This window comes from Bombus impatiens, unplaced genomic scaffold (genome assembly GCF_000188095.3).
Source record: "Bombus impatiens unplaced genomic scaffold, BIMP_2.2 scf_0417, whole genome shotgun sequence".
NCBI classification, from domain to species: domain Eukaryota; kingdom Metazoa; phylum Arthropoda; class Insecta; order Hymenoptera; family Apidae; genus Bombus; species Bombus impatiens.
Genome location: NT_176836.1, coordinates 206,442 through 232,945, shown reverse-complemented (window position 1 = coordinate 232,945; position 26,504 = coordinate 206,442). Strand labels below are relative to the sequence as shown.

General features: G+C 36.4%; 3 protein-coding genes, 1 long non-coding RNA gene and 1 pseudogene across 6 annotated transcripts in view; 4 read left to right on the top strand and 1 right to left on the bottom strand.

The window, feature by feature from the left end:
• The window catches only part of LOC100743314 (rap1 GTPase-GDP dissociation stimulator 1-B), a 26,396-nt gene extending 2,182 nt beyond the window's left edge, over positions 1-24,214 (top strand). The window contains exons 6-13 of one of the 2 annotated variants that reach the window (XR_001102353.3): positions 52-198; positions 276-671; positions 791-923; positions 1,035-1,300; positions 1,397-1,585; positions 11,193-11,197; positions 19,100-19,106; positions 24,199-24,214. Coding sequence is in view for 1 of the 2 variants with exons in the window: in XM_003490206.4 (XP_003490254.1) it covers positions 52-198; positions 276-671; positions 791-923; positions 1,035-1,300; positions 1,397-1,518 (1,064 nt within the window). In the remaining variant the exon portion in view is untranslated. Of the gene's footprint in view, positions 1-51; positions 199-275; positions 672-790; positions 924-1,034; positions 1,301-1,396; positions 1,791-11,192; positions 11,198-19,099; positions 19,107-24,198 lie in introns of those variants that run through there. The other variant, XM_003490206.4, reaches the window with a different exon arrangement.
• The window catches only part of LOC100745864 (NACHT domain- and WD repeat-containing protein 1), a 50,505-nt gene continuing 27,249 nt past the window's right edge, over positions 3,249-26,504 (top strand). Inside the window, exon 1 of the mRNA XM_003490227.4 lies at positions 3,249-3,370. The gene's annotated coding sequence lies outside the window, so the exon portion shown is untranslated. The remainder of the gene's footprint in view (positions 3,371-26,504) is intronic.
• LOC112212981 lies at positions 5,469-9,967 on the top strand. Of its 2 annotated transcripts, XR_004461865.1 has the most exons (5): positions 5,469-5,620; positions 5,765-5,878; positions 6,036-6,205; positions 6,294-8,955; positions 9,051-9,967. XR_004461865.1 is itself a non-coding variant. In XM_024368265.2 (4 exons), exons 1-4 carry the CDS (start codon positions 5,554-5,556, stop codon positions 6,351-6,353), a joined length of 411 nt encoding a protein of 136 aa, XP_024224033.1. In that variant the 5' UTR covers positions 5,469-5,553; the 3' UTR covers positions 6,354-9,967. The 2 variants fall into 2 exon arrangements, 1 of the variants encoding a protein (XP_024224033.1); XM_024368265.2 differs by having other exon boundaries at positions 6,294-9,967.
• Positions 16,870-26,504, bottom strand: part of LOC117151759 — a 21,361-nt gene continuing 11,726 nt past the window's right edge. Inside the window, exons 2-3 of the long non-coding RNA XR_004461871.1 lie at positions 22,044-22,048; positions 16,870-16,879 (exon numbers count right to left, since the gene is read on the bottom strand). This is a non-coding gene — a long non-coding RNA (uncharacterized LOC117151759). The remainder of the gene's footprint in view (positions 16,880-22,043; positions 22,049-26,504) is intronic.
• Positions 23,430-24,265, top strand: LOC112212980 (annotated as a pseudogene).

Here is a 26,504-nt window from a genome sequence, read left to right as displayed (position 1 = left end):
ATCATAATAATGTAAAATGTTGTCTAGTATTAATTCATATTGATATTTTAGAGAATGCCAAATTGATCCTTGCTAAAGCAGGTGTTTGTGAGTTACTGTTAAAGTTATTGGAAAAACATAGTCCATACTGTACAGATGAAGAAACAAGATCTGTGTTGAAGATCGCTTGCAACTTAATTGTTCTTATATTAACTGGAGGTATGTTAACCAAAAGGGAAGTAATAGGTACTTTAACTGTACTTTATAAGTATATTATGTGTAACGTAATATTTTAGATGACAGTATGAATTATCTATATGATGAAAGTAATGGTGTTGCATATAAAAAGCTAATTGAATGGCTCGAAAGCGAAGATAAAGATTTACAAATTACAGCCGTCTTAGCAATGGGCAATTTTGCGCGTACCGATGCCCATTGCAAACTCATGGTTACGCAAGGTGTTCATTGCAACCTTCTGAAACTGCTACAGAAAAATAATACAGATATAGCTGATATAAGATTTCAACATGCACTACTCAGCGCTTTGAGAAATCTTGTTATTCCTGCGGATAATAAACCTGTAATATTAAAAGATGGGTTAATAAACATTTTGTATTCTATGCTGAATGTTTCATCTTATCCAGTTGTATTTAAGCTACTGGGCACTTTAAGGATTGTTATTGATGGCCAAAGTATGTTAACAGTAGTTCTCATGAACATTTTTTTAAATACATAGAAAAAATATATATTTTGATAAAATTAACAGATAAGTAAAAGATGCAAAGAATAGGCAGTTTACTTATTATTACAGGTGAGGCTGCCATAGAATTAGGAAAAAGGGATGGTTTAATAAAGAAAGTTGTTAATTGGTGCGAAGTCGAGGAACATCCTGGAGTTCAAGGCGAAGCAAATCGTTTAATCGCTTGGCTAATTAATAATAGCAGGTCGGTTAGGTTTAATAAATACATATTTGTAAAATTTACATATCTTATACATAAAGTTTATATATATTATATGTATGTATAATTATTAATATTTATGTTTTTCATCATTAGAAATAGAGAAATAGCACTTCTAGTAATGGAACATGGAGCTGTGAAACACCTAGTCAAAATGTTAACGACACCACACGTTTTAATGCTAAATGAAGCTTTAATTAGCTTGATGATATTGACTACAACTTCCCTGATCGAATGTGAAAATCTTCTTCTTGAGGCTGATATAGGAGAAAAACTTTGCACACTTTTTACTACTTTAAACAGTTTGGAAGTACCAATTTTGCATAATGTTTTAAGTCTAATAGAAAATATTCTTAATTTAGGTATTATTGAAATACAATATGAAATTTAATCATATAATTGAAGACGCAAAGAACTGATGAAATTTTGCTAAGGTTTGTCTTAAATTTAAATTTCAGATGCCTTAAGAGAACATCTGGGAAAAACTGAATTGATAACATTATGTCAAGGAATAAATCTAATCAAAGAAGAACCAAAACTTAATGAAAAATTGAAAAAAATTTGCGATAAAATTGTGTAATTAAGTAATTAAAGAAAGGGATATTGAAAACGTACAATCATATATATGATACAAACATCAAAAATATGTTTTTTGTTCCTGTTTAATGATTAAAGCGATGCCAATATAACGTATGCAGTTTATGAGCATATAGATCAATTCCCAATTTATATTTAATGTTGAAAAATTATAAGATGTCAAAATTTTTATTATGTATGTGAGTGTATGTGCGTGTGCGTGAGCAACCAAAAATTGTGAAAAGTAACAATAACAATCATATATGTGTAATATGGGAAGTTAGTCTTAAATTATTTTAAAAAATTAACTTTGCTATTAGTTGTAATGTGAAAAATATTCATTAGTATATCAGCTAGTTTATAAAATAACTAACGTAAATATTATTAATTGTTTGGTACACGTGGATTATTTCTTATTTAACTTAAATGTGATAATTTTCTTGTTAGAAAAAAAGAAAGAAGAAAAGAAATACTACAAGTTTTCAAACGTATATATCGATGTACATAGTTTTAAGAAATTGACCAAACAATATATTTTATGTGATTAATTAATAATAAATCTACAGACTACAATTTCTGATAACTATATACTTTATTATAACCTTTATACTTTATTATAACCAATTATATTTATCTGCTCTGAAATTATTATAGTTTGTTGACCGATACAAATTTCCCGCCATACAATATTTCAATTTTGCGCGCGGCTTCGAACGAATGAGGAATTGTTCTGCTCTAGCCAATCAGGAATCAGCTAACTGAAGTTTTGGCGCGGAAAGTAATTATACTGTTGAAAAACGGTGTCAAGATGTGTCGTCCTTTGACGTGCGTGATTTCAATTACGTAGTGTTCTTGTTACTATTCCATTGTTTTCCATTAATATTTATCAGATTTGTGTAAACAATACATTCTTATATAGTAAAAGTTCTATAGCGAAATTTATATCGCTAGAATTTGGGTGTAATTATTGCTTTATTTTGATACAATTGGCTGAGTTTTATACATTTATTCTAAAGTTTTGGGTATTTTTTGTGTAAATTATTGGTTGATTACGAAGATGACTTTGAAAGGGGAGAGACGTATAATGTGGCAAGCAACGATGACAATTCGACATTTAATGCGAAACGTTTGGTAAGGTTTGATTTATTTTAACGCAAATAAACGTAAATATATATATGTTTATATTCTTTTTTAATTAATTCACGTGTGATAGGTATCCAATTAATACGCAATATGATTAAATTATAAATAACTATATATATAGTTTATTAACAGTGAACAACATAGGTTCATTCAGTTTTTATTATATTTACAGTAGAAATCGAAGTAACTTTTATATTTTGGCACATTTCGATCATGAATTCTTTATATAAATATCGTTGTTAAATCTGTATGGACACCTTTTATTATTTTTGTAAAAGATGAACAACGCGATCAGGTATGTTTCGATTCAGAGTTAGGTGTGACTTGTATGTTTGTTGTCATGACCGTCTCCGGCATGTTTACCTAACGAATTTGATTTCTTGTAAGATTTCTTAAATTTTTACACAGGCCTTGCTATCTGTTATGTAGTAGAAAGTTTCTACTAGTTACTATTAGTTATGCTCTTGCACGGGCACGGTAAATGGATTGCAAACTTTCTTAGTGTTAAGGAATGATAAAGCGGTAAAGTTTTGCTCCATCAACCCCCCAGTAGATGGTGCTTTATCAACCTGTTCCCAGGTGAACGTTCGCAGGACGCGTGCGCGTCGACCTATCACTTTGGTCGTGCGGTGCTTAAGCTTTCGTTGTCAGTAGTGGTGCGGCGGCCACAGTGAGGGCTGGTTCTTTTCGTTCTATCCCGGACAACAATACCGGTAAGCGCCTTTTCATTCTCTTTCAGATTTCCGATTCGTCCTGTAGCCGCTTCGCTACACGCTCTTAACGTGCATTCTCTAATTTTTCTTTTCATCATTCACGTTTACAGTTTCCAAACTGTAATAAAATGTCGAAACTTTGGCGGGATAAGGATGCTGCGTGCGATTGTTATGTTGAGGAATTCAGGATTGCTCTTTTTTTGAGGCCCTCTTGGCTCAATAAACACCCCCCACCGCCATTTTGACTCGTCCTTACCGATCGATAGGAAGAAGATAATCGGCGGTATTACCGACACGATGATTGTTTCTTCCCCGCGACGAATTAAAAAAATAATTATCACCTATCGATGGACAGGTGGCGCTTAGGTTTTTTCGTCGTAAGTTGCATCGTCTCAACGGTTCTCCCTCGCGGTCTTATCTAAGATTTAAGTAGGATCTCCTTTGAGTTTTTTCCTTTTAATTACGCGATCAACTTTGGAGATATTAGCTGCTTAATACGTTGAATATTAGAATATTTGAATTGCGTAGAATCTCTGTTATTCTGGGAGATATGTTTTACTTAATCTTGCGAACAGACGGTTTTTAAGTATGTTTTTCTAATGTTCTATGTTATGTTATTAAATTTCACATTGTATAATGTTAATAGAAGATTTTTTAGATAATCCTTCGATATTAGTTCCAACACAATGAATTTTTACTATAATTGAGATTGGAAATTTGTAGTTCGAGAAAATTTTGACGAGAAGTTATTAAACTTAAGAATTTTTTTGGGAGGGAAATCTTTGCGTTTTTTTTCGGCGTAATATTCATACTTAATGGGTTTGGCTTCTATATCTTTCTTATTGATTTTAATACATATATAGAACTAATTTGCTTATTAATGTGGGCTATTTTAGCAAAAAGGTAAGTTTCAGGTTCGTGCAAAGTATAAAAATGCCTTACGCTTCCAATAGCTTCTCTTTTGTATATAGTAATTCTCTGTGACCAAATAATAATGTATAATGACGAGTATTATGCAGAGTAATCAACTTTATATTACAATCTATTAGAAGGTAGTATTTTAACCTGGTGCTTTTTGACAGCTATCGTTCCATCTATTAATATTTCAAATTATTTTTTAATTATTAATCATTATATGTAAATTTATTATCTATTATCTCCCATACATATGTACAGTATTATTGTATTTTTACATTATACATTATATTATTGTATTTTTGAAGTTACACACCGATGGTAATGTAAATACAAGTTGTTTAGAATGTTACACGCGATTATTTTTAAATTTTGTTCCCTCTTGTTTGTCTCTTCAAGCTGTTTTTGAAAAAGGAGCAAGATATACTTGTCGTCGCTACTTTACACCATACACAAACGCATCTTTTTTATTAAACAACAGTATAATTAACTTTTCTATTATAGTAATTACAAGTTCGAATTTATTCACTAGATTATAAAAAATATATGTAATATATATATATATTACAAATAAAAAAATGTATGCAATATATATTACATGCATTTTTTATAATAATTATTAATTTAGTATTATATAATATTAAGTCAATATAATATTACTATTAGTAATTATATTTTTGATAATATATGTGTATTATAAAAAATTACTTATAATATATGTGTGTGTATGTATCATTGTTGTCAATATTGGCAGACAATATTTATTTTATTAAGGTCATAAAGGCATACAAATATGATGCAAGATTTATTGTTCAATATACTTTCTATCGATACGATGGTATAGTGGAAATTCCACGAGATTTATGTTCTATGTGTCTGTTCTATGTATGCACAGATTTTATGGTTTCGATTCTATCCTATCTTTAATACGTTCTATACCAACTATTTTATCTAATCTTTTTCTTGTATTTTTTCGTTTTCCCTCCTTTTTTTGACTGAGTATTTATTTTCATAGAAATTTCCCTCTAGTTAATCGATCTGCTTCGAATAAGTATCAGCGAAAGTTACATTATTTAATATGTCTATCTTATATAATGCACGAAGAAACTCGGTAGATGGCACTCGGTATAGGGAGAAGAAAAGTACCAACGAATTAACTTGTTTGGCGTTTTTAATTTATTAATGGACATGAATAGAGTTTCACATCGGTTTGCCTAGTAACGGCGGTTTTCATTAGTTCGTTTGATTAATAGGTTATTTCAGAATCAATGCATTGCGTAATGGATCTCATTCAAGGCATATCTCCTTTACCAGTAATGAGATTCACTCCACAAGGTAATCACAATTTGTCAGTTGGTGATTTATAGCTTAGAGTCTCGCGGACGATAATCGTCGCTATATGAACCACGAAATATCCAAGTTTCATAAATGGCACAGTACAAGCAAATATTCAATTTTACAATTTCGTTACAATTTTAGAACATCCTGTATTTTCTAAATACTCGTGTGTTTGCGACTGCGCTACAGTTTGGACAATTGTATTGGCAGAGAATTGGAGGGAGAAACGAGAAACTTTATTTTCGAATTATAAAGGTAAATTCCATGCTCGAGCAATTGTTCAATTAACCGCCGTGTAATTTGAGAATGTTAGAAACGCAGTTTAGGATGAATTTGCGTGAGCCTTTAAACTTTCCTCATTGCTTTGAACTTTCGATCGAAACAATTTTACAACTATCTCCGATGCACGCAGAAAACGTTACGTCGACGTATAACGTGATCCATTCGTATGGCCATAACGTCAGAAACGAGGAAGCGCGAAAGAGCGGTGGAAGAGCATCAGTGAAATTGGATAGTTTATGGTCAGCCGCGTCCGAAACAAACACGCTAGAAACATTATCTCTCCAGAAAACTTCTTACAGGGTAACGACCTTAAAACAATATTATTACCTTAGAATAATAAATTGAAATACAAAATAAGAATTTGTTTGTTTGACGTTTCGTTTTGCAGAAAATCGAGGGCAATAAAAATGTGCCAAATTTGTATCTCTTCGGGCATCTAAAATTCTAATAAGACACCATGTAAATATCTTAGAGTATCGTGAAAGTGCAAACAGTTATGGCAAATATGGCGGCGAAGTAGTAAAAAGCGAATTAAAACTTTTTAACTTCAAACAGAAATGCAAGTGCTATTTTATAAACAAAAGTCGATATTTATATAGCGTGTAGAAGCGTGTTGCTGAAATTGTTAACGATAAAATTCGATAAATTAGGGTAAAGTATTACAATGCCAATATTCCATGAAATACGTCTCTAATTGAATTTTAAGTATTTCACTTACATTTTCTACAACTTTCCCATTACATTTACCACAGATGATATCGTACTTACAGAACAATGTTATATTAGAGTTTCAGGTGTGCAAAGAAGTACAAATTTGGCATTCCCTCACCATCCTCCTTTGACATTGCCGATCGAGTTGCTTTTGTGCACAGTCTGTTCTTCAATCAGTCATGCCACGTATCTTAAACTCTCTGCCAACAACGCATTGAAGAATCTTAAGAGTTGCCTGTAACGAAAGTAACTGCCTTCTTCGATGATATTTCTCTTCCTCGAGCATTTTCAAATATCCATCCTACGATGATAACCGTGTTGTACGACTTTCATTAAAGGTGGCTGCTCGTCACTGGGAACTCGAGATTATTCCAAACTATGTATAACACGCTGTCAACCCCGTAATCCAGCCGTGCAACTTTCGTTGACAGTAAAATCGACGTGCCATAAACTCGTTTCAAACTGTTCTGTCTTAAGACAGTTCTAAAGACGAGGGCGGCGTTAGCCGAGGTAATGAAGCGGTGAAGTGCTTTTCCTCAAGCTCGAAGACTGAGAAGACATTTATCACGTTCTAGACGTTCGTTCTAGACGTTCACGCTGCATCGTGCTCCCCTTTAACAATAGTTCCCTGTATCTACTGTATACATTAGTTAGAGAGAAGAATACATTAGTCGCGAACAATACATTAGTTAGAGAGAAGATGGTACGGGCTAATGAAAAGAACATTTGGTAATAGCGAGCAGTTTGCACGATATCAATATCGTTCTTCCTTTCTATTGTTCAAACTTTAGTACGTTGCGAGAGGCTACCTAAAAAGCTGCAGTATCGTAAAAAAATGTCTCACACAATTATAGATATTATTATCGCGCGAGAAAACTGCTCAGGACAAAGTTAAACCATTTCGAGTGGTACATGTATCGGTGGGAAGAATGTCTTTCTCAAGGTCATTTCTCTATGACGATTTTAGAGTCACCGATATATTTTTTAATGGAACCCCATATTTCGATACGTTTTCTTATCCTCTGTACAAAAGTATCGAGCTACTTGCCAGATTATTAAGTTCGAGGAACAATTTGCGGAATCATTCTTTGAGATTATGAGAACACACGGTGATACGGAATCAAGAGACGAGGCTCTCTGCAAATAGATAATTTTCCTTTTCTTTGTTAAATCGTTCTATGTAAGGTCTCTTGGTTTACGATCATTCGGAATAAAAGCTAATACAAATCCGATAGCAGTATCGCGTTACAGTTAGCGGAGACTGGCGACGAGAACTGGGAAAACGGTATAGGTGAATTTTAGCGTGTTTCGTTTCACAGTTTCGTGCGTGCATCCGTCACGGCTCAAAATTGTTTAGAGCTTAGAAAACGTTGGCGCAGCGTTCTCGCGTGATTTTCGCGCCTTTGTCCCGAGCCGTTGTGATCTACGGGCAATCAGAAATCGGAAGCGGAAAGGAGAGGAGTCATACTTTAAGATTTACGGACTCTTTCTTTTCCAAACGATCACGCGCGTACACGCTGTACCCGGTAAAAATCGTCGAAGCTCGTGAGAATCCACCAATACGTCGTAAACGCTCCGTTTGATCGAATCGAACGCTTGTATTTACTTATTTCGGCCTGACGGGAATTGAACTTGGCTTTACGCACTTCGTAAGCGTACGACGAAACTACATCCGAAGCTGATAACCGGTGTAGCATAAATGTAAATTTCGAGAACCTTTGGAACAACTTGATCGCGCAGGCCAATTTTTGCTTCTTCGATTACGCGAGTAAATTGGACATTTTTGTTCAAAGGCCTAGATAGTTCAAGGTCAAATTTGGATTACGGGCATAGAAGTAGCGTGTAAGTAATTAGTATAATCATCCGACAACACTATTCTCAGTAACACGATATGGTTAATACGATCGATTTAATTGGTCTATGGATGATATACGATACGAAAAAGGTACACAATGCGTACGATTTATTAATGAGGTGTCATCGAGTAATACACGTATGTATATTTATTCACGTTGTTCCAAATATCTTACAGCGGCGGTCTGTATATACGTGTAGCACGAATATATTTCATGCTTATGGAGGAAGTAATAATTGTTTATCATGGAACATAAATTCGCCTGTATCGTAACGAATACCGCACTCTGACGAAATTATGAGCTTCTATAATTTCTGGCCACGTCTTTCTATTTTGCCAAGGTTGCTGGCAATTTTTCGAAACAGGATAATAATACAAATATGGCATTTTTACACCACAGAGTTCTTAGAACGACGCCTTGTTAGAATTTTAGGCGCCTCGAGGGACACAAATTTTGCATCTCTTCGTCATCCTCCATCATCAGGTACTGAAACACTGTTAATCGTTGTCCTAATTGTTATCAATCATACTACGACATACATTTCAAACTTCTCTGTCAAATATCTCTAAATTTTTCAGCGAGAGAAAACAGCAACAAGGAACAGCTCTTCTATGAGAAAAAGATTTTATCTTTATTCGTGGTAGCGTCTAGTAAGGTGGAATTCGCGCGGGTTCTCCCGCTTTGGTCCTATGTAGCTTTCCTATTGAATGTTTGATAAGAAAGCCGAGCAGCTTGCGACCATTTCAATACGTATATACACGTATCGGGGAAATACGTGAGAAATGGTTCTATTCAGCGTGGCAACGTCAGAGAAACGTGTTACCAGTGTTTGAAAACCTGCACGATCCGGTTTCGAGGCGAGCAAAGGGGAAAATGGAATTCGCCGGAAACGAGAAGCATTCGTGAGATTCGACGGAACGAAAAGGTGGCCAGAGTGACGTGTTCTTCTTTCGATTTTCGATTTCAGAAGCTTCCACGCCCGCTGCAAGTTACTTCTATAGGAGTTGTAAGACCCGACCAAGTTGTTCAGTGGGGACAGAGTTTTATTGTTCGAGCTTTGAGATTGTTATTTGTTGGAAGGAAATGTGAGATAATGTCCTTTTCTTTTCATGGAATAAATTCGCCTGAAATTTCTCTAAAGAATAAATTACCACTGTCCGGTGGATTTTGCTTGAAATCGAACTTACGAGCTTCCATCCAAAGTTTCATGAAATTAAGCAGAATCTTATGAATCACATAAGTAATTATAAAACACCAGCGTATTTGTCGTAAATAAAATACAAACAATCGTTTGTTATGCAGAACGTCTCGGCTGAATGAGTCAATTGTTTCATACGATCGTAAACAAAGCAGACATCTAGCTGATCTCATCTAGCCGAGACACCCTGTACTTCAAAATCTCTTTGTACGTATAATATTAGGTCGTCCGACGAGTTGCTTTCGTTTTATACAGAAACGATGGATGCACAACATTTTCGATTTTATATTATTTTATCGAATTGCGTATGATCCATTTTGTTCCATCAAAATAAAGATCATAAGATTCGACAGATTAGGTTTCATGTTTGTATAAAGATGCCTCTGTAAAAGAAAGACACTTTTCGGACAACCTGATAACTGGCGATGGCCAGGCTTCGACGTGCCGAAGTTGCTCTCCCACTTGTGTTTTCTTTCAATAAAGCGCGAACATATCGGAAAGGATTGGAAACTCTTCAGCGCAGTGATACTATAGCTTAAAAGTCACTTGCGCCACGTTTGCAATCGTCTTCCCTTGATGCGATATAAAAATTTGGTCGATGCCACGAAATTTCCGACGATGCTGCAATTACATAATTCTTTCGTCCTACGCGCGTTTCCATGGCGGAACGATCGTTCATTTATTTATTCGAAAGCAATAATTAGAATCTCGTGGTTTCGCCTCGGATCCGTTTATGCGGACTTGTTACCTCGTACGAGTCTCCTGTATACGCGCTACACGTCGTATATACGTACCATATGTGCATATTGGTTTCTGGTTTGTCGGGTCAAAAGTTCAGAGGTTCACTCGCAGCTTGCATGTGTTGCAACTGAATTAGTTGCAACTATAAATACAGCCGGCAAGAAAAACGCTTGTAGCTTTTATTATTCCATTCTGTGCACTACTTTCTGCGTTCGTTCTCTTCGTTGCGCTTCTAAAAGAGTATTTTGTAAAGGAGAACAATAAAATCGTTCCACTCGAGATATAGCGTCTCTTATTAACACGAGGACACCAACGTGTCGCTCTTGATCTACGATTATACGAACCATTTATCGTAGCTTGAAAACACGCGAACAATTTCTTCCCAACGATATCGTCCGACCGTACAATAGATTTTTAACATATTCCAGTTGGTTGGAATATTTCGATGATTTTTCTTCGTTGATTTATTCCTCGTTAAAAACGGATTATACTTTTGCGATTAAACGAAATGTTTTTCGTGTTTTCCAAACTTGCTTGTCTTTCTGTAAATTTAGTTAAACCGCCCAAATCAGATTATCTTCTTATTGTTAAACGAAACGTTTTTCGTGCTTCAATTAATAAATACCTCGTTGCCTTTTTACGTATCTACCTCGCGTTAAATCGTTAAAATTAAAAACCAGATTACTCTCGTTTTAAATGAATCGCTTTTTACAATCTTCTGTTTCGTTTATTCGCTCGTTGCAAACGCATCATCGTTGTTACCATTTTGTTCCTTCGATAGGAAACGTTTCTTGCGAATTAGTTTCTAGATATTCGCATCAAGTATCAATGTAACTTGAAAAGTAGCGATATAAAATTGTACAGCTTCATTTTCCTCTCGAGTTTCCAAGCTGAAAAATCTTCTCCTCGTTAGAGTTCCCCCGTCACCGAAACATTTCCACCGGCGAAACTTATCTCATGGGAACGATGTTCTCGTAAAAACATCGCGCTAATTGCATACCATCGTTGCAGTTAACTGATGAAAAAGGTTGGTTCTTTAAATTCTTCAACAGAGTTAAAGTGCTTTGGAGCTTCCTGTCGCTAATAGGAGGAATATTTCTTAAAACATTCCAAACGTTCCATCACAGTTGAGCCACAGAAACGCAAAAATCCTTTTCTAATTGGAACAGTTTTGAAGATCAGACGAGGTTCACGCGGAACTGTTTTCTCATTTTAACGAAATTTTCTCAGTAGAGAGTTGTATGTTCTAGCGGATTGTCAGTTAAAAATAACCAAAGACTATTCTGCGTAGATCTTAGAATTCACAACGTTACTTGGCTATCCCAATAAACTTTCATCAGCCAAGAGTATTTGTAATGAAAGGTACACAGGTGAAATGAAAACCTACAGCAGCGTTGGGATTGTGATTTCAAGGGATCATAAACTACTTTACGCAAATATGAAACGACAAAACATTTCTGTAAACCACCCAGATATTAACACAGATATTGCAACGCTCTTTCATCGTTCTACGTTCGTTAGACACGAAACGTGTAAACGCAACGTGGCACGAACTTACTTGGTGACCTAATATTGCCATATAGAATCTGTCAGTGACTTGACAATCTTTCACCCGAAGCTACGTGTGTATTTTTATTATTATTCAAAGATGGTAGAAGATTCGAGGAATGTTTCTACGAGACTAGTTCAGCTCTTTGACTGACGGTCTAATAAAATCTCAAATTCCAGAAAAAAAGATTATATCTTTTTATGTTCTAGAATATTTGCGTTTGTGATAAAATGTGCGAGAGAACATCTACTTTGGAATAATAGCAAATTTTCGCCGACGCAGAGATTTTCTTTCATCGCAATTGCTGACAGGAATTCTGTAAATTCAGTAAAATCTGAATAGCGCGGTACAGTAGCGTATGGGGAGCAAATTGGAAACGATTTAACATGAACTAATTAATTTCTGAATTAATTTCAATTATACATGTATGTCTCGGCGTAATTAAATTAAATTGTAGGTATTCCTGGAATTAATAAACAGCGGTTCTATTTCAATGACCAGCAACTGAAATTACTGCGTGACACTTAGCCTGCTGGAATAGCGGAAGAAGAAACATAGAACGAACTTGTATATTTCATATTTCTGAGTTGCCGCCTGTAAAACGAATACGATACGTGGGTAATGGAAAATTAGGAAAACGACAAGGTATTGGAGCCCGGATTGCAACATGGAGCCATGTAACCCGTGTTTCTAAATTTATCACGTACGGCGTAATTATTGAAAAAGCGCTTTTAGAATACGTTTCATAAATCTCTTGCCATGTGCGTTAGTATTTTAGAAAGCGAAAGATCATGTACGTATTTTTGACTGGAATTTGTAATTTTATTAGACTATGAAGTTAATGCTTATATATAAACACTAATACATTAGTATCACAAAAGAAAGACATAATCTACAATGTATTATAAATTGAAAACATGAAAATATTTCTCTATATACCGACATAAAGATAACTTATACACTACAAAGAATCTGTAAACTTCATTCTAAACTCGGCGTTTTCTCCGCAAATAGCTCGGCTCTCGGATGAAATTCGTTTCAAGCAATTTTAAGATGCCTCTATGCTCCGCCTCGGTTCTCGATCCATTTTCATCGATTCGGTAGTCTCTGAAAGCAGAAGAGCCCGTATCCTTTCACGGTTCAGCTTCCATAGACATTTCAATCAGGCTCAGTTTTATACTGCTCAATTTTAATGGATTTCAAGTGCCGTGAAATGTTCCAAAGAACCCGGTTCAACGGCTGTTCCGCCGTGTTCGAGGGGTTCTTGTTGCTGACGTGAAGTGTTCACCCTTGCGATGACCTGTTTCGTCCAATGCACCCCCGGGGGAAACGCTTATGTTAGCCTAGATACCGTTGATAATTAAGGAATATTAAGTTTCTTTCCAGCATCGTGAAAGCAGTGATTACACGGACGTTGTAGATGGGTTAAGTTTCGTGTCTTTAGAATCCCTTTTCCTCTTATCTTACACAGTTACTCGCATTAATATTTAAGCATAGCTCTATCTCTGTATTTATTATTCGTGCAAAAGACGATGATTTAAATATCGTATCGCGTATTTTAAAGGCGAGAAAAGAGATTTTATTACTAGAATAATTAGTATACTCAAGTCAGATGATATATAACAATGAGTATAGTACGATATAATTAAAGAAGAGCCACTGTACAATATTACAAGTATTATAGTTTATGTTTGTGCATATCACATTATTGTATATTATACTCTATATACTGTATTATATTGTATATTATTACTGTATATGCAATGTAATGTTTAATGTATGTTTTAAGGTCAAGGAACCTCCCTCTAATGGACGTAAAGTCTGATATATGATAAAGTATTATTACCATTACTGTTACTATTTTATGAAAACATCAACCATTTATCGTAGCTTGGAAATATGTAAGTTTTCCAACAATAATATTTAATGGTACAGTAGATTTTTAACCAAGAAAAGGTTTTAACTAAAAGGCTCCTTCCGATCTTACCTTAACTCTCTTCTATTTCCCTTTTCTTCTTCTTCTTCTTCCTCTTTATTCCTAATTGCGATACGGCCTTTTTCTTCATATAGGTGTACAGCAATGTCTCGATAATTGCTTGAAAATCGGGATCCACGCCCAGCAATTATCGCGTACAGGACTTGGTTCTAAGTATAGATACGGCCCGGTGTTTCGCCGAACGTAAGGAAGAATAGCGCGAGTGAAAGAGAAACAGGTCTGCGAGTCGGCTTGATGAAAAGAAACATATCGTTTAAGCAATACTTATTGAACGATGAGACATTTTATTTCTAATTTTCGTTGAATAAAATTTTTATAAATGCAGTCGTGAGATTCTTCTGGTTAAAGCAAAACCAAACACTATATAATTTGAAGCACATCTGCTTATTTAACCAGTTAGCTGTTTTATGACGAATATACTCGTCACGAGGAAATGGCAATATTTTGTGTTATGAAGAGCCCTGTCAGTAATAGAATTAAAAGATAAAACAGTCGTTTCATCACAACTTAATTGTATATTATAACAGTCACGCATACTCTGTGTTTGACGAGTATACTCGTCCTTGCTTTCTTTTAACGACACATTTTAGGTACACGCTTTTCAATGAGTTGAAATAAAACAAAACACTATATAATTCGAAGCATATCTGCTTATTTAGCCAGTTAGCTGTTTTATGACGAGTATACTCGTCACGAGGAAATGGCAATATTTTGTGTTATGACGAGCCCTGTCAGTAATAGAATTAAAAGATAAAACAGTCGTTTCATCACAACTTAATTGTATATTATAACAGTCACGCATACTCTGTGTTTGACGAGTATACTCGTCTTTCTTTTAGCGACACATTTTAGGTACTCGCATTTCAACGAGGTCGCAGCAGCTAACTAGTTAATGACGCTAACTTATTTTCTTTCGCCTATTAAATATATAGGTAAATGTGATTTAAAGTATATCGTGTTTGGTGTTACTTTAATCAGAAAGATCTCACAAAGACGTTGGTAAAAGTTTAATTCACAAAGTTTTGAAAATACAACATTTTCATTATCGGATTAATATCGTCTCGTGAGTGCTTGAATTCGTATTAAGTTACACTACTCGCTCCTCGAGTTTCGTGGTGTATCAAGGGGAAGACTATGGCTCCTTGAGCGACAATAGGGCTCCTATAGCGATGGAGATGACAACCAGGTAATTGCGAGGAACGTCATGGCCGATAATTATCGAGACATTACTGTATTTTGTTTTGCTTAAATTTCGCTCCTGTTCCTCCGATACTTAAATCTTTTGTCACGAACAACTTATGCGTATCTCGGGATTCTATTTTATTTCAGAAGCAAAATATGAAAGACGGATACAGAGACGATGGAAGATAAATATACCTTGGCGTATCATATAAATGACGTTTCGTGTTCACAAAGTTTAGCAAATATTTTTCATATACTTTACAGTTATCAGGAAATTTCCTGCGGATATTCCGCGACATACGTACAAACGTTTCAACGTTAAAACCTTCGTGCATTTTATCGTAATATCGTCGCGACAGCGATTAATAAATTATATCCCTTGCTATATTTCAACATTTTTGAAAATTTTATAACGCGGATAAAAGCGTTATACAGAAACCCATTAAACACTTTGCACGTTACATGTATTTTCAACGTAAGAGAAGCTTCTGAAAATATTGTAAAAATAGTTTAAGTAAACTGTACAAACTTACCTAACAAGGTTTTAAACTAAAATCTATTTCTTTTTTTTTCAATTTTCAGCTGTTGAATTTAAAATAATTCTAAACTTCTAAATCATAGCGTACATAGCTCACATACGATAGGAGATTATGTTTCTTACTTAACTACACGCTATCGATATGATTGGGCTATATATCATCAGATCTGTACACTGCAGCCATATATCACGGAAGGTGTATACGTCGAGCGTAGATATCGGTGCTATTTCCACTTAACGAGTGCAGTGAAAAATATGCCATCATTATTTGAAACTTAAAAGGTGCTTTTAACTTTTCATATCTCCGCGGAGACGAGGATAGCGAATGGCACGCTGGCTATAAAATATGGAAAGTAAGCGACGTGTAACCGATGGAAACAGGCTACGAGACGAAAGAAACACGTTCTCCGGTGAATTTTGTTGAAATTAATACGCAGATTGATCTGCCGCGTTCGCTGGGGAAATGCGCGATATTTGGGTCACTGATTTCGTGCAGATCGGCCACGTGTTTACGAGTATGTTAATAGAGTCAGCTTTATGCATTTATGTTGAAATGTAAAATTCCACGAGCGGACCGACTAATCAAAGTGGTCGTTCAAGTCTGTTACACTAGGATTTATAAAGGTGTAAATTAAAAAATCCAGCGTAGAAATACGAAACGACAACGTATATAATTCGATTGCGAAACGTCGGATAAATTCTCTGCACCGACGTATCGTTAAATGATTTGCGTGCTTGATTTAAATTCCAATTGAAACTTAAATATGTTACACGAGATTTCGCTGGTTGTTATAGCATTCTGCGTGGTAATATCAGGCTAGCTTTATTGATGTTAAGTGCACTATATGCAAGCCCGCTGCAATCCGGTGTAGAAAACGCTCTTCAGCCTGGCAACGAATTTCTCGCGTTATCGATTGCGCCTTGAAATTAAAGCCTTTGTCCTGCATGGTGCGTCACGGTGAAACCATAATTAAGTGAAATTGCGGCCTAGTGTGGGTGCGTGTGGCCATAATAAAAGAACAAAAATACACAGTCGGTCACGAAAGTCTATCTGTTGTTACGCAAGTCTCTACGTGCGTGTCATCCATCGAATTTTGCGTATCTGACTTATCAGAGAGATTAGAAACGCGCGCTTTCTCGCAAAATCATTTCTATCTACCTAAAGGTACGAACGAGTATAATTTCGCCTGATCAAACTTGATTCTTAAAAGAGGCGTTTGATTTTGTTGCGAGAAGGAACCAGAGGCTGGCTTATGGAGAATCATTGTACGTGTTGTGTCATTGTCATTGCACGATTACCATCCTATCAAGGAGTAGGAGGCAATGAATTAGCAGAAGCCAGGCGTCGATGAACAAACAGTGAAGCGAGTAGAGTCGCGGTATACGAAGATATCGCGAAAGACGTGACGAAAATAATCAAAGAAAAAGAGAAACACGACTCGCTGGAAAAAGGGAAGATAAACGAACGTGGACAAAATCATGGGCAATGTAAATAAGAAAAGACGGAAACGTGTTTTGGGTAGAGGAGAACAAACGATTGTAACACGACTTCCAATAGGACACACAAGAATAACACGCTTGTACTTAATGGAACAAAAGGATCCACCAAGATGCGAAACTTGCCACGTTCCACTGGCGATCGAACGTATAATTGTCCAGTGCGGAAAATATACAGGGTAATGGAGATAGTATACAACTACTGCTTTTTATCATTAGTTTTCTGTTTTTTCTTCAGTATTAACAATTTATTAACGACATTAAATTTAACGTATGGACGTATACAGGGTGGTTGGTAACTGGTGGTACAAGCCGAAAGGGGGTGATTCTACGCGAAAAAAGCAGTCGAAAATGTGGAATAAAAATTTTTCCTTCGAGGCTTTGTTTTCGAGAAAATCGACTTTGAATTTTCGCTCGGTACGCGTGCTGTACGTTATAACGGATCTCACTGTAGTTCGTTGTCTCGATGGAAAAATAAAAAAAAAAATTTGTATTCTATATCTTCGACTTCTTTTTTCGCGTAGAATCACCCTGTAGAAATCACCGAGATGCCTAACAAGGCAAATAAGATCAAGAACAAATTTAACAAATCGAATTTGACACTTTAACGACTGATAGCCGATTAATCGGCTTTTGTCGCCAACGCTTACCGATCGATAGCCTATTAATCGGCTTTTGTCGCCAACGCTTACCGACGGACAGCCTATTAATCGGCTTTTTGTCGCCAACAATCTTTCTCATTATTTGAGCAGTTATTTGTTATTTAGTACTAAGATACCTTGCTCGGCTACGTCAGTTGCGTTGCTTTGTAAGCTCCCACGGTTTTATACCAATTTGAAAAACATACCGTTCGCGATAAACGAAAAGAATGGTATTGGAGAGTCTAAAGCGAAACAGACCCGGCGCCAGGGGAATCTGCGGCTGAGCTGCCGGTCGGACGTGCGTATGCTGTTGAACCGCTAGCGGTCGGTTAAGTGTTAAAGTACCAAAGATGCGGTTAATGATCATAAACGGTGGATGCGATTTAAATAGGCAGAACAAATATTTTCATATTGGAAAAAAAGGAAAAAAATGGAACAAAAGGAAGGTTTCGAAACGACAGGATTATTCCGTCGATTGGAGAGAATAATTGAAGTTATCTGCGCTGGTTGATTGGCATCCGGTAACAAATTCCACTGACGACGAAAACAGCCTGGTTTTCAATAATTGGCACGAAGAAGTAAAAATAAAAGGCTGCTGGATCGACGATACTGTGATTCGTTGAAAAGAGAACGAAACGGCGATCGAACGATCCGTGAATTAGCAGCGAAATGCTTGCACAACATTTCTATTCAGTGTGGTTGCAGCTTGTGCTCAATCGATTTATATTTGATTCGTAGCAACCTGCCGGAAAATGCGGTCTCCATTGAAAAACAGTTAGAGGAGAATACGCTCGTTTTTATCTTTTATCATCGCGTTCGTATTTCCATGCGCCGCGGCTGGATTGATCGAGGAAACTTTCAAGGGAAATTACACAGTATAATGGATAAATTGAGGGATAGATAGGGCTGGAATTCGACGGGAGGCGAAGCAGGCGACAAAGATATGAAAGTTTAAACGGTGATCGATATTTTAAATCGACCATTTATACTGCTTCGCGAAAGTGCTTAAACGCTTACGATTAGGCTGCTGATTTTCATGCGTTTACGATAACAAGATTCAACAATTCACGGAATGTGCTACGGGACAGCTGATTTTAAAAGCTTCCACAGAAAGAGCAACATGCTTTCTTTTCTTCGATCAGACTATCGTCGAAACGCGATAAAATCGGTAGACACTGTACGTGTTAATAGACGACTATGCGAAAGATCAAGCGTCTCGAAGTTATGGTAAAAAGTTATAACGAACGTGCACCTGGAAAAATAGCGAAAGCAAAGAAATCTCAAGAATCTTTGTTTTTACTACGACGAACGCATAGTTGTTTCGATTAAAAAAAAAAAAGACGCGATATTATGTTTATTTAAATGAAAAATAACAAAGAAATATTTCCTATCGTAATATATTTGTCGGAGATGAAGGGAAAACCGGAGTCTTCCCTTTGCAATTTTGGGAAAGTCTTCTAATGCTTTAGCCTAGATTTTATCGTAGCTGTAATTAAGCAATTGTTGTCATTTGTAATTGTTCGATATTTGTGATAGCGAAAGTGGGTTCGAGGTGACAACTAGTCGCCGAACGTAGCCACGGTCACGGGATAAACGTTTTGCCTGACGAAGGTGTGGATCGGTTGTATAGTTCTCCCTAGAAATCACATAGAATTGTACTTTGGAGATGTCGATATAATGGGACACACGTTGTATTAGGAATCAAACTCCAGACAGAAACTGCCTAGCAACGGCGTTTGGATCTTTCTCGATGCTTCCACACGAACTATGCACTATGGAAGAAAGTGCTTTCAGAAATGCGTTCATGACAAAAGACACGCTGGCAAAAATATACTGTATTCTGTTGAGGTTGACTGGTAGAAGAAGAAGTGGATAAATTTGTAATAGAAAAATATATTTAAATAAATACAGGTATAAGTATAAGTATAATGTATAAGTATAAGTTTCTGCTGATTCAGATCCTTACTGTCTTAGTGTCACTATACAATAGAATCGATAGGGAGCACGTTCATTTATAGCAAAAGGACATTACCAAGAAAATTAACCTTATAGTTTTGACGAAAAGCTACAAGGAACAGAAATAGAAATCTATTTATTAGTTCCTTTGTTCCTAGACCTCGTAACCCAAAACAAATGTATATTCAAGGGAACAATAATATGCACCTCTTCTTATTTAGAATTATTTTGTTTCACTAAATTCTATTTTCTGCGTAATGCACGTCTCTAGGTCACGGATATACATAAATAAAGATGTAGAGCTTTCTTGAATTAGTTACTTCAACATATTCAAAGGGAATAACTTAAATATAGACGAACAAATAAATATTTTCTCAAATAAGAAAAAAATTCAACGACCTTTTTGATCGCGCTTCGTATGAGGGGGAGGGGGTAAAAAAAGAGGAAAGTAAAAAATTATATGCAGCTTGGTAGAGGTTTAGAAGAAAAGTCTGAGAAAATTGTCTGAAATAAAATGTGATGGTTAAGAAAAGAGTGGGACATGAAAAATGTTATATAAAATATACTTTATATATTCTATTTTGATTCATATATGTCGGAGATGAAAGGAAAACCGGAGCCTTCCCTTTGCAATTTTGAGGAAGTCTTCTAATGCTTTAGCCTAGATTTTATCATAGCTGTAATTAAGCAATTGTCATTTGTAATTGCTTGATATTTGTGAAAGCGAAAGTGGTTTCGAGGTGACAACTGGTCGCCGAACGTAGCCACGGTCACGGGATAAACGTTTTGCCTGACGAAGGTGTGGATCGGTTGTATAGTTCTCCCTAGAAATCACATAGAATTGTACTTTGGAGATGTCGATATAATGGGACACACGTTGTATTAGGAATCAAACTCCAGACAGAAACTGCCTAGCAACGGCGTTTGGATCTTTCTCGATGCTTCCAAAGAGTATACAACAAACTTTTGACAGAAACTGCCTAGCAACGACGATTGGAACCTTCTCGATGCCTCCAACGAGCATATAACAAAGAAAACGCAGTCGTACAGCGAAAAAGATTTTCATCGGATATTCGTTCGTGTGATCGCCTTGGAAAGTGATACATCGAGCAATTTACCGAGTGTCTCGGCAATCGTATTTTTTTGTGTTTAAAATTATTCTACGCATAGTAAAGAGTTATCCCGTTGACCGTGGATTCGTTTGAACCCCGGAACATTGTTAATAGCGTTAATTAAATTGGTTATTCGTAAAACCTATTAATCGTTAATCTCATTATTCGTTAAATTTATTATTCGTAAAACATATTATTCGTTACTCTTATTATTCGTTAAACTTATTATTCTTTAATCTAATCATTAGTTAAACTTATCGTTCGTTAATCTTATCGTTCATTAAACTCAATATTCATAATATTTTGTAAAATCTTGTATATTCGCGTAAATATAATCTCTGTTTCGTAAAACGATGGCTAATTCAAACGAAGAATCGTTACGCGCCTTAAATTCTAATGTTAACCCGACATGTTAATTTTCTTTGTTTTCTACACGTTGAACGTGTGAATGATGCACATAAAGCAGATTCTTCGTGATCCCAAGGAAAACAGCGAATACATCGGACACATTTTTTATTATCGTTGTCTCCTTTGTAATCGTCGCCACGATATATGTAGTTCCGTATCATCGTCGTCGCCCAATAACAGCATCATCGACATGCTGCATATTGCTCGAACAAGTTGCAATTGCATTAAGAAGGAAATAAAATCAACGGTAGGTCTCTTTCGACCACTCGGAAACAAACACGTTCAACGATAAATCGTGGAAAAGTAATATTTTTCAATTTATCTTCGCTAGAACATTTCGCCATTTAAATATCGCCTATCGAAAACTTTTGTAAGCTTTCAGACACAACGATCGACTGCGTTCGACGACAGATTTCCAAGCGAATCTGAAATGCGAATGTGCTTGTCCCTTTATTTTAACGAAATATTTTATTCTGTCGTCGACTGAGTTTCTCGCATACTCGTTCAGTTTCATATTAGGTATGTTGAGAATTGTGGATCTTCGAGGTCGAAATAATGTTATAGGAACACTAAATCTACACTGAGGATTAATAATAAAATAATAATGTATTTATTTCATGGACGATTCCTTATATATTCATCGATACACATTTGCACGCGTCTCAGCATTTTCTCGACTGTAAACCGACTCTTCGACGACCCTTAACCGACTGTGGAGTTTACATTCATCTGTTTTCGAGACGCTTCGGACACACATACTTCCACACACTAATATTCACGTACAAGTATCTCTACTACGCGCTTAACCTAGTCCAGCACAGAAAATTATACATATCTCAACGAGGTACAGTTGTATATGTTATAGAAGAATATGTAAAATATCCAAATTCGAGTAGTTATTAGTAGACTGTGAATTTCCATGGATTTATGGGAAATTTGAAAGTGCGAAATTCCACGGAATGCAGAGAATACGAGGAAATATGTAAAATATATGAAAAACTGAAGTACAGTGCTGTATAATAGCTGGTAGGTGAAACAATTTGTTATCGAGGTTCGATTTTTTTAAATCATACCGTCGAAAACGTGAATTTGCATAAAAGTTGGCGGTGTAGTTATTAGCGAAACCACTTTTATCGATTCGCTAATGGGTCAAAATGACCCGACTGGTGTTTCTAGCGTTAATAAATGTAAACCGATGTTTTGTTCGCTTCTTACGAGCTTTGCTAATACATTGACGAAGTGTTATTTTTTTTACTCGTTTACACAATCGATGAAAATGCTGCAAAGGTATAAATAGAAAGCCATGAACGAAGTATTCGAAACTTGGCTAAACTGTTGTCAAAGAAATGTATTGTTCGAAACTTCTATCTCGCGCTTTTTCAAACTTTCTCCGATGTAGCTTGAAAAAATAAAAAGGAAGGAAGAAAGGAACGAAGTGGGAAGAAGAACAATGAGCCCAGCTAACGGTACTAAGGACGCATTCTACCGAGTTTTCTTTACCCTCTATTTCACAGTTTCTTCGCTTTTCACAGCGTCGACACGCTTTTTATATGGCCCCTTTTGCAGTTGCTTCGCTTTTCTTCATACTTTTCTCATTATTACAGATTCATTGGATTTAATATCTATGTAAAACAAGGTGTTGCATTTTCTGTAATTTCTCAGACAAAAATTAATCGACCTTGCTTTACGTATCTCTTGTAATCTACCTTTCTTCATTTCGCCAACTTGAATGGGACTATTCGAATTCCGAAATTCTCCTCCAAACGAATATTCGCTTTAGAAAAGAGATGGGTACTGTGTACCGTGTAGGTGTAAATTGTCTGGAGTTTTTAACAGTCTTCGCGCAGCCGATTGCGAAAACATTTATTGCTTTCGAGTATTTATAGTTGCTACTATAGATACGTTCGGTTCAATCAACTACGTGAAAAAAGTAAGACGTTACGAAACATCGAGCTACTAAAATTTTAATTATTCTACGATATTCCAGGAATAGATCGCCGTCTCCTTTTTACAGCAAACGTAGTAATATCGTTAATGGACGATACAAAAAACAGTAGTCGTAACGAGACGACAAACTTTCAGAAGATTATCATGATTTTCAATATTTGTAAGTAATGTTTATTAATTAATAATTACTCGTGTTTTCAACGAAATCTCCTTCGGGTCACGAGTGCCGCTGTACAAAGCGTACTCTGCCAGGTACTCCCACTGATATTTTAGATAACTTAAAATCTCTGCCTTAATTCGTTAAAATGTCGAAAAGAAAGAATGGAAAACTTATTTCTTAGCGAGTCAAATAGCAGTGAAGGAGAAAGCTTTTACGAGGCTTACACAAATTCGGATAGCAGCGATAAGGAAGAAATCAGATTTCCTAGAAATAGAAATATAAATAGAATTACATCGTCTGACTCTGATTCGGATATTGATAAGTGCAGTCGTAGTGATAGTGAATATAATGAAGATAGTGTTGACGAGATTTTACAAGAATTGGTCATTGAGGAAGAAAGAAGAACTGACGATACCGGGGAAAGTACAATTCAATTTGGCTAATGGAATGAATTTAGTGGTCGGCAGAAGTCATTTCCTTTTCCTGAGACAGACGGCCTCATTGGGCAATTACCTGGCCATGTCAATCCATATGACGTGTTCGAGCTGTTCGTTGATGACGAAATAATAAACTTACTTGTATCAAATTGTAACAAGGAAGGATGTAAATATTAGAAGATTTAGAGAATTATTAGCTGGAAAATTATTAAGGTTGTCTGAAAATACAAAAAGTCCTCGTCTTCGACGGAGTCAGCATAATATCGCCGTTCGGAAAAATGATTGCAAAAGAAGCATTAGACGCGCGTGCAAACTATGTTATGCAGGTAAAAGACGTCGAACGGACGGATCAAAGACACGGGAGAATTTAAAGAAAACGACAACTTATTGTCGAAATTGTCCCGACCAAACTCAGCTATGTATAGAATGCTTCAAAGTTTAGTTAAACAATTTTCTTAATGAACTCATTACTCGTATTACTTCATTTTCGTATTACTTTTATAACAATTCAATAGTTTTATTACTTCCTGTGGAATATCTTTTCAAATACCTACGACGATCCTTCGCAAGTAATCATCAGCCGAATTCGGGTGACGCGACACCATCGAAAACTTGATTGTCACCCGAATATGGGTGACGCGACACCATCGAAAACTTGGTTGTCACCCGAATATGGGTGACGCGACACCATAGGAAATTTGGTTGTCACCCGAATATGGGCGACGCGACACCATCGGAAATTTGGTTGTCACCCGAATATGGGTGACGCGACACCATCGGAAATTTGGTTGTCACCCGAATATGGGCGACGCGACACCATGGGAAACTTGGTTGTCACCTGAATATGGGCGACGCGATACCATCGAAAACTCGATTGTCACCCGAATATGGGTGACGCGACACCATGGGAAATTTGGTTGTCACCCGAATATGGGGGACACGACACCATCGGAAATTTGGTTGTCATCCGAATATGGGCGACGCGACACCATCGGAAATTTGGTTGTCACCCGAATATGGGTGACGTGGCAGTCAGCGTGTTAAACTATATTGTCTATTAGTGGATCGCATAGATATCTGTGCGGTAACTCAGTCGTGCAATTAAGCATCGATGAAACAACAGAGATATTACTGTTCTTTGAAATGCTGCGAAGCACCAGGAATTTCCGTCTTAACGAGTCACTCGGATGTGAAACGACTCGTTTCCCTTTTTCTTCGTTGAATCTCGTTAATCGATGGATCCGATTAGAACGGATCGATTTAACCTGGTATAATTGTTCGCCAGAACTGCTCGTTAACCAAATTCCCCAGCAATCTTTCATCAGCACCCTCGAGCATAATAGACCGCCGTCTCATCTGACCTGGATTTCCGATCTCAGCGTCACTCGTGTAATCTCTTGTACTCTCGACACTGAGATCTTCTGTCCACATTTCAATTATGCCGTGATAATCATGCTAATGTTCAGTACGTACCGGGCACGTCGTCACACGTCCAAGATTTATCGAAACTAGCGTTTGATACGTAACGCATTCACCGACCAGAGGTCTTTGCAAAATGAATTGAAACGTAGAATGAATTGAAAATGTAACATTACGCGAATCTTATTGCGCGTATGTTTAAAAAAATAAATAATTTACGCACGCTATGCACGAACTCCGCTGCAGGAATTTGTCACACCACGTACTCGTGACATGCTTTTAAAAGCGAGCAGCAATCTTTTTATCTTCAACAAGATACTGCACCTCCCAGCTACGCTCGTGACGCGATGGTCTATCGGATCACGTTGTCTGAATCAGCACGACCATCAATTTGACCACTCGCGTTAACTACAAAAATTCCATGTCTCTCCTCTTGAATTTGCAGTTGGAATCTTACTTCTACCTTGGTCAATGCTAAATTTATCATTCAGAGCGTGTATATACACTTGGTGTATACACTTTGGAACAGTCTGTATCGAATAGAACGACTGTTATCAACATTGAAGACCCACGGTGTTTGGAAGAGTACAAATACTCATAGACCTGTCGGTGTAAATGTACTTTTCCAAACTTCTCCTGGAAGACGATATGGACACTTATTTTTCGTAGAATACGCGTTAGTTAACCTCTTAACCTATAATTACGGGCATAGCCCGTAGTACGATGATCGGGCCAAATATAATGTATAATATAATATATAATAGTTTGTTTACGTTTTCGGCCCAAAATTCTCGAACGTAAATTGTAGGTTAAGGGATTAAATATATTTGGTTGGCAACTAAGTGATTGCGGATTTTGTCATTAGGTGATATTGACAAACTCCGCAATTACTTAGTTGCCAACCCAGTATATTCATGTATGTATATACAGGGTGGTTGGTAACTGGTGGTATGTTCCGTTTTGAATTTTGTAAATATCATTCTTACATTTCTTTTATAATTTTTTTCTCAAAATTTGCCAATTTACATTGAAGGTAAAGTACAGTTATGTTATATATTATGATATATATTGTACAGGGTGGTTGGTAACTGGTGGTACAAGCGGGAAGGGGTTGATTCTGCGCGAAAAAAGAAGTCGAAAATATAGAATAACAATTCTTTTTTTAATTTTTACATCGAGACAACGATCTACAGTGAGATCCGTTATAACGAGACGCGATAAAGTGCGCGCGTACCGAGCGACAATTCACAG

Excerpts from the sequence above, each read along its gene's own strand:
- LOC112212981 (XM_024368265.2), top strand. The coding sequence starts at position 5,554 with ATGCATTGCGTAATGGATCTCATTCAAGGCATATCTCCTTTACCAGTA. Across the intron at positions 5,621-5,764 it reads AATGAGATTCACTCCACAAG|AACATCCTGTATTTTCTAAA; the intron begins GTAATCACAATT and ends TTACAATTTTAG. Across the intron at positions 6,206-6,293 it reads TCCAGAAAACTTCTTACAGG|AAAATCGAGGGCAATAAAAA; the intron begins GTAACGACCTTA and ends TTCGTTTTGCAG.